Here is a 9,084-nt window from a genome sequence, read left to right on the forward strand (position 1 = left end):
CTGTACCTATTACCGCAAGTTTGTGAAGGACTTTGCAACTATAGCTGCTCCACTATATGATTTGACCAACAAAGGCCAAAAGTTTGAATGGACAGTTTCTTGGCAGCATGCTTTCAAGACATTGAAAGATAAATTGGCCTCAGCTCCACTTTTAAAGCTTCCAAATCCCTCACTGCCCTACATACTGGATTGTGATGCTAATATTGTCGGAATTGAAAGAATGTTGTCTCAGAAAGTGGGTGAAAACGTACATGTGGTGGCCTACTTCTGTAGGATCCTGAGTAGACCAGAGAGGAACTACTGTGTTACAGAAGGGAACTCCTTGCTATAGTAAAGAGTCTGACATATTTCCATCCTTACCTCTATGGGGCTAGGTTTACCATCAAGACAGACCATGCCACATTACACTGGTTAAGATAATAAAATAACCCAGAGAGACAAGTGGCACATTGGATCGGAAAGTTAGACCAGTATAATTGATATTGAATACAGAGAAGGAAAATCTCATGGAAATGCTGAAGACCCTGCAAAATAGAGTTTGAACTAACCAGGTGCCATCAAGTTGAAGTCGAAGTGACTGAAGGAGTTGATGATGGTGATGTGGAACCAAGTATAGATATTAAATCAGAACAGGAGAAAGACCAAGATTTGAAGCCAATAATTGATTTTATACAAGCAAGTGTTTTGCACTCTGCTTGGGAGAAGGTGTCTAGTTTAAGCCCTGTGACAAAGAACTATTGGGCACAATGGGACCAGTTGAAGCTTGAAGATGGTATTCTTCTCCGGAGATGGGAAACTGCAGATGGGAAATTGACGACTTGGCAAACAGTTATACCGAGAAAGTTACGGGAAGTTGTGTTGCGTCAATCTCATGATACTTTAACAAGAGGACATCTCGGAGTTAAGAAAACATTGAGTCACCTACGACAGAGATTGTACTAGATTAGGTATGAGGCAAGATGTGGAAGAGTGGTGCAGGACCTGCAGTACATGTTGTGCTAAAAGGGGACCCAAGCATAAGGGACATGCTCCAATGAAGTTATATCAAGTTGGTGCACCAGTGGAAAGAGTAGCCATTAACATTGCTGGTACATTGTCCCGAACTCGTGCTGGAAACAGGTACATTTGTGTGGTGATGGATTATTTCACCAAGTGGCCTGAGGCATATAGCTTCGGCTGCATTCAGGTCAAGGGCGTAACTTTGAATCAGCTGTGTTTCATGAATGCTGCGAGTTGTCTGGCATACAAAAGAACAAGACAACGCCACTTCACCCACAGTCTGATGGGATGGTAGAAAAGTACAACTGGACAGTGGAACAGGAATTGGCAAAGTTTTGTAATAGCCGCCAAGATGACTGGGATGTCTTACTCCCTCCACTGTTGATGGCCTATAGAACAGCAGAGCATGAAGCCACTGGATCACTCCAGCAAAGGTGATGTTTGGTCAGGAACTTTGGTTGCCAGTGGATCTGATAACAGGATGCCCACCTTACGAAGAGTTGCCTGAAAATGTGCCAGAGTTCGTGAAAGTGTTATCTTATAAGATAGATGATATTCATCTTCAAGTGCGTTCAAACTTGAAAATTTATGCGGATTCCATGAAGCTATGTTATGATAAGAAATCTACTGAAGTCAGCTTTGTACCAGGAGACAAGGTGTGGTTGTATAATCCCAGGAAGACAAAGAGAAGTCCGAGATGCCTTCTTCGTTAGTAGATAAGCCTGGCAGATAAAAGCCAGCAGGGACGAATGAAGAGAGAGCAGTAGTTATTTTGAGTTCCGTGTAATTTATTATTCTGTTAGTTTTGAGATAGTGAACCGTAAAGTGTGTTTTGCACTTGTCGAGAGCAGATTTATCGAGTTTGTGAATCGCCGTGATTTATAGCATGTATTATAAAAGTTGTTAAGTTTAAAGTGATGAGAAACGTATCGATTGTGGAACTTCTGTGTACTAAAAGTTTGTATCGAGGAAGAATAAACTGGTTTAATCACGAAAGGACTTGTATCTCTGAAGATTCTCGGAAAGAATTTCCACAGGAAACAAACAAACAAGCAGATACGTAACAGTTCACTAAAATGTCAGCTTTAGGTTGTTAAATATAATATTTGCAAGTAGTTTTCTGAAAAAAAAAACCGTTATTATATTAGTTTATCAGTGTTTATAAAACTTAAATAAGTATCAACTTATACAACTATTTTGCGAGTCTTTTATTTCAAATGTCTGTCATACATCAATTACAGCAATAATTATCTATACATCTTTTCGGAAAACGGACATGAATTCAACAAACACAATTCACAATCATTATTGTACATAATAATTAGTATACCAAACATTCAAATTTTACCTTATTTATGACAAGAATATGCTGCTTCTAACATTTTAATTTCACTTTACATAAAATGCAGAAGTTATTCATATATATCTTTACCATTCACTCTAACTAATACCACTTTCTTAAGTAAATCCATCAGAAAACAATTCTTTATAGTTTGTACCATAACGAAGCTAAGTGTGTACAACTGGCCTAAGTATATCAAGAACAGAAACATGCATAGGCCTAAAATTATGTATTCACAGCACTAGTTATAATTACATTAGGAAAGCAAGCTATTATTCAAATGTATTATATCCAACTATAGTAAATGTGCTAATTTACGGCCAGTTTCACCCAGGAACTATAGAAAACTGGTTGTAGTGATAATTGGCTTTACTAACATATAATATTAATAATTAAAACTGATACGGCACATGAATGCAATTCTATTTAAAGCTGCAGGTTAAAATGTTATGTCACATGCTATATTAAAATTGGATAATAAAGATAATGCAGAATAATGAAGCTGAATGAGATACTATCTACTAAAATTATGTTGAATTGGGAATAATTCTGTCCGTTGATCTGAGGACGACGTTTCCAATCACTAGTGTAGGTCTTCATAAGGTCAAACACGGTGCAATATTTGGATGTAATAAAAATGTACGTTTACTTCTAAATTAGCCCTACAATCAACTGGTATTGTAGCAGCCAGTTTCTGACCCCAGGATAAACAAGACCTTGTATATTTAGCAGACAAAACACGTATGAATGATTTTTATTTATGACCATTCGGTAACTTTTTAACATAAAAATTTAAAGAAAAATAGGTTGCAAGGGCTGGTTTATTTAAGTTACTAATCCAAATATAACATACCAAATAGTCTAGATACATACTTTGTGTATATATTGTGTCATGCAAAATGTAATATATATTCACGAAGGCCTAGCATTTTATATTCTATTATTTTTGGAAGACATCTACAGTTTATTTCCAAATACATAATTTTTTACGTAAGACAAGTGTAAATGCAAGGACCTAACTCTTACCTTTGTATTACTTAACTTGTATACTTATATAATCCGTTAACTGATGAAAAGGCAAGTTTCAGTTGAGTATAATTATGCCAAAAATGATAAACAACTCATGATTTAACTATGATAATAAGGAAATCTTTGCTAAAACTTTTTCAAATTAAAAAGGATCTGAAGTAGTTGTTTTAAGCATTACAAATTGTCTTATTAATCTTGGTATAAATTCTGAATACAATAGTATGATGAACTGGGAACATAGTTCAGCAGTGTTATGGTACTATGAGACACAGTCGACAACAGGAATAGAGATGCACGCTCATGTAGCTTAGTGTCTACCTACAGAAAGGGATCTATCTACTATGCAGGCTAACTAACCACTTCAAATTTCATAACACATACACAAAGACTGGTTAAATATAAATTCAACCAACTGATCTTTCTTGACCATTACAGTTTTGTTGTAGGCTTAGTATTTTTTCAGTAATTTATCTACATGAGTGTTGCTGCAGAAGGTTTTCTCCTACAGTTATATGCATTTTTCCCCATTAAAATTTGTAGTTTCATATTTTACTCATGAACCACTGTGGTAACCAACTCACCTGAAAACACACACGGTAATTATGATTTTGCTATTTAAAATAAATATCAAACTCACCTGAAAACTCGCTTGTGAATATGATGCAGTATTTCGTTATTTAACTGGTAACTATCCAACTCACCTGAAAACACGTTTGGTAAAAACAATGTGATATTTTATTATTTAACCAAGCAATGAAACTCAAATGGAAACTCAATTGGCAATTATGATGTGTTATTTTGTTATTTAACCACTCACAATCCAACTAAATAGGAAATTCACTCGGTAATGTAAAAAGTACAAACAAAGAGAACAAGTGTACAATTTAATTTATACAGATGACAGAGGAGATCAACAACAACAAAAAATATTTAGTTTTAAACAAAATTTACAGGCAACATATATTTCTTGAGTGCAACCTAGCTGACTTTTTTTGTGCATCCTAACTTATAACACCACTACTACTTCAATGAACTGAGCTGGGACAGATGTATCAAACTAGAGCTGTAAAAATCGTTTTTTGTTTCTACTCTATCAGGCAGTGAAATTAAAGTGGTAGTTATTTTCAAGATTTGTTAAACAAATATGCCATGTCACACACTTGTCATGTTTCTTATCAGTAAACTGTATGCAATTTGGAATTTTTTATCTTAGAAAACTCCAACCAATCAGGCAGATTCTGTAATAAATATTTGGCACCTGTTGATACCATTTACACTCTAAATACTGGATATAATGATTGTATTGGTGAAAAGTAATGAAAACTGTTCAGACTCAGCTTTAAATTTGCTGTTTTCAATCTTATATGACAAAAGGACTTTTAAAAAGCCAGGTTACAGATCCTAAAGTCCCAGCAGAGCTATCCCTAATTTAGCACTACTGATCCAAGAGCCTCTGCTACCAACATGGCTACTCTTAACAAATAGTGAAACTGTCACTTTAATAGTGCACTCATAGCTCAAAGTGTGGAGCATGTTCAGCAGCATATTATGGGCTCAAACCTTGGACCTTCCCATCCAACTTCTTAAACACATGGTTTATTACTGGCAAATTAAAAAACTCAATAACACGAGCATGTTCCTAAAAATAAACCTTCCATCTTCAGGTGAAAGTTTACCTTTTGAAAGAGCTTGAGTTACTGGCTTTGTTGGTTTGTGATGTGTCTATTTTTATAATTCTACATGTTTTACTCAGTTTGCTGCTACAAATGCACATAAAGACTAATCATTGCTTCTTGTGAATTTACACAGCTATTCCATTTTTTCAAAAATACAAATGTTAAAATTTAGACTTTTCCAAAGTTACAAGCTTACCAAGCCATCTAAAATAATACAAATCCTTTACAATTTCCTTGGCAATTGTTTATTAACCTTCTGAGGTCCTCCATAATTTGTTTTCTCTAGTCCTAACACAAGTTTAGTCACATAAAAACAGTCTGGTTGACTGGCGAACAAAATACGAATTTTAACATAACGAGTTCTTGGAGGCTAGCTCACTTCATTTGCTTCCGTTCGTAGCCAAGTGAACACACGATCAAGATAAAATGAATCTTGGAGGATCAAATTACCAGATGAGTATCATTCTTACTTAAGGTGTGGTGTTAGTAATTACACACCTTAATTACAATGGATATATATATATAATTATATTACTTATTCTGGATAAATGGGTTACAATGATAACAACAAATCATGGAGTTGGAGAGAGAGCACTGATCACATGTTTCACCTGGATGAGGGCACTGAAACTGCTGTTTCATGGGCCATAGGAAGTTCAATGACAATGAGGAAGGTGGCACTACTGGTTCACTTAGAAAGAAGAAAAACTCTAAAATCTGGCGGTCTTTACGTTGCATAACGTTTTGTCCACAACCTGGCAATCCTATCATGTTCCTCTCTGTGTTGGAGGTACTGAGTAGCGATACTACCTACCAGCGGATCAGCTGAAAACAACAACATAATCAACTCAAAAAAATTAAGCGAGTAAAATGTTTCTGCACATGATTATAAAATTAAAACACATAAAATGAGGATGACATGTTCTTACTAAAAGATTACAAAATGTTAATTTTCAATTCATCTACTAAGTCATTCTGCTCCTCTACAAATGTTTTTGTTTCTCATAGACCCCACTTAAGTCAAGTTGTCTCAATAGTAAAGGTCAGAGAGAATTATTTACATTTTTTAAAAGGCAAGGTTACACTTAGAATGATTACAAGACTGTGACACTTATGTCTAGACTTCAAGCTTTTCTTGGCCTTCACAACCAACTATACTACACCCACATTATCATTTAAGGCAGATCATCCTTCACTATTTATTACACCATTTAAATTACACTTAAGTTTGAGAACAAGCAGTGAAGTATTTTATGTGGAAATTATTATTAATTCTAGTTACTTTTATCATATCTTGTATTAATTTATGAGCTTTTCTCAAACTGACTTCAGTATGTTACATGTCACAATTCATGATCAATAAGATTAACTGTTTGAAATACTGAACATAGTCAACTGCCAAGTTATAAACATAACTACATCGTGTGCATAAGTATACACATTAAGTACCTGAACTGAGTAAGTCAATAATTTTTTTATTTGGCATAGCTTATTTCATGTAAGTTGGCAATACAGTTGAATTTTCAAATAGTCCAATAGACTAGTTTACGATTTTCTATAAGCTTCATATTGCAGGCACTTTCTCATTTTGTGATCATCAGCACCACAAGAACATTTTAAGCATGAGCTACAAAATGTCTGGAAATGATACATGCAATTGATTTATAACTGTGTAAAAGACTTCATAAATAAAATAGTTTGTTTGTTTGATAAATTTTGTGTAAAGCTACTTGAAGAGATAGCCATCCCTAATTTTGAAGTGATAGACTAGAGAAGGTAGTTAGTCAACATATCTCACCACCAACTCTTAGACTATATCCTAAAAAAAAGAGAGTCAAACCATTCTTATAAACTGATAGACTAGAGAATGTAGTTAGTTAACATATCTCACCATCAACTTTTCTTAAAAAAAGAATCGACTCTCATTCTCATAAACTGATAGACAAGAGAAGTTAGTTAGTCAACATATCTCACCACCAACTCTTCCTAAAAAAAGATTTGACTCTCATTCTTATAAAGCACTCATGACCTGAAAGTATTGATCATTTTCTTCCTGGTAACAGGTACAAATTGTGGTCTAGCACATTAATCACTTCGTTGCACCTGCCCCTTACTTTCCTTTGTAATTTACCAAATGCAAAAGATTCCCATCTAATAAGTTGTGAAAAGATACGAAAAGAATTTTGTGGAAGGTTATGCAACAAACTCTGATTAATGAAACACAAGTTAAAACACAAAAATGGCTTTTAGGACAAAAAACAATTTTTTTTTATTTATAGGTAAATAATGTTTCAGAGAACACTTATTCCATCAATAGTGAAGTAAAAAAAAATGTGGTTTGTGAAAACAGTGAGTAGAAATGACAGTGACATTTGAAACATTGAAAAAAAACAAGGTCAAAACAGAAGTCCATAATTTTGGTATCGATTGGTACAGAACAATAGTCAAAGGTCACCAAGTACACATTTATTACAAATATGAACATTTCCTGAGATATAGAAGGCAGATTGGAGCAGTAATTTTGCCAGTATTCTAATATAAATAAGTTGACTTTTTATCTTGTAAGAAGTGCCATCCTTCCTTTTAGTTCACTCTAATCTCTATACTTTTTTTATTTGTTCTTCACTAGATCTCTGGTTTTGTTTTTAAAGCATCCAGTCAATGAGTTACAGCCTTAATATCAGTTACGTTCTTGACAGATACATATTACATATCATGCACACAAACACACATACATATTTGTACAATCAAACAAAACTTAAATCAACCTGTAAACAATTCCTTACCTGGATTACAGTCTGTTAATAATGAGCATATAGAAAGAAGAACTTTAGAAATTGTTAGGGCAGGGCTCCAATTATCTTTCAAAATATCTAGACATATGATGCCCTGGCTGTTAATGTTACAATGGTAGATCCTGGTCCGGAAGGTCACCTGAAGAAAGTCACAAGGAATCAAGATATCTACACATGTTACTCTAGCTCTCAACCCAATGTCCCAGATTTAGATAAGATATATCTGGTTACTTAACCCTAAAACTATAATCGAGTAGTAATGACAGCTTGAAACTTGCTAACTATGAACAGCTTTCAAGCAATACATTTTTACAATCAAAACTAGTTTGAGTTTTAACTTGTAATGTGGTGATATTAATAAAAGTACAGTATAAACGTTATGTAGAATTATTTTCAAAAAAGGTATAATTATTCACAAACAGTTTGATGAAAGAAACTGAAGCCATATGATAGATAACTTACATTTCAAAATGTATGAATACATGCTTATGTGCATATCTGCTAACCACCATGCATGCATGCTGAATACTAACAAAGTTTTCATTTACCACAATCCACTAGTAAAGTTTAACTAAAACAAATGCACAAGACAAAACTGACATTACATTTACAAGATTCACCAAGTAACTTTCCAAGAAGGCTAAGATGACTGAGAATTAGTTTTCTGAGAAATGTATCTTTAGCTAAAACATATAACAAAGCAGATGTATCTTCACGAACAAACAGCCAATAACATCAAAAATAAAATTTAACAAGTACAAAATAAGTTACATCCATAATTCAGCATAGCAATGAACATGCTAAAGCATTCCAAAGCTCGTTTTGGTCTTAATAAACTTTTGCCTTCCATATGGCTGTTAACTCTTTTAATACGGGGTCAGTCAATGTGACAACCTCGTACCCATTTTGTGCTTGTTATAGTTTTCATGCTATAACTTTTAAATTAGTACACGAACATTAACGAAATTTGGCAGATTATCAGTAAACATTACAATGCTTTCATATGCAAAATATCTAATTTTTTTATTAAGTCTTAAAGTTTGTAAAGCAATATTTCTCTCATGCCTTTTTTTTCTTTTCACATCTTGCCTATCTATCGTACAAAGTAATTTTCATTTTAAGATTAAAAATACTTTTATGCATCACAAAAATTTTAAATTTCATATGCAAAATCTTTATAATGTCCGAATAGTTATCACATGTTTCTTAAGAAAAAACTTTATATTTTATCTGTTATTTTCAG

At 33.8% G+C, this 9,084-nt stretch overlaps 1 protein-coding gene across 2 annotated transcripts in view; it reads right to left on the bottom strand.

Moving 5' to 3' along the window:
- Positions 1 to 2,192: 2,192 nt before the first annotated feature.
- The window catches only part of LOC106472444 (ubiquitin-conjugating enzyme E2-24 kDa-like), a 29,842-nt gene continuing 22,950 nt past the window's right edge, over positions 2,193 to 9,084 (bottom strand). For both annotated transcript variants that reach the window (XM_013933094.2, XM_022401011.1), the window contains exons 5-6: positions 7,833 to 7,980; positions 2,193 to 5,871 (exon numbers count right to left, since the gene is read on the bottom strand). In XM_013933094.2, the coding sequence (XP_013788548.1) occupies positions 5,774 to 5,871; positions 7,833 to 7,980 (246 nt within the window). In that variant the 3' untranslated portion in view covers positions 2,193 to 5,773. The remainder of the gene's footprint in view (positions 5,872 to 7,832; positions 7,981 to 9,084) is intronic.

The sequence above is a fragment of the Limulus polyphemus genome, unplaced genomic scaffold (assembly GCF_000517525.1).
Source record: "Limulus polyphemus unplaced genomic scaffold, Limulus_polyphemus-2.1.2 Scaffold5343, whole genome shotgun sequence".
NCBI classification, from domain to species: domain Eukaryota; kingdom Metazoa; phylum Arthropoda; class Merostomata; order Xiphosura; family Limulidae; genus Limulus; species Limulus polyphemus.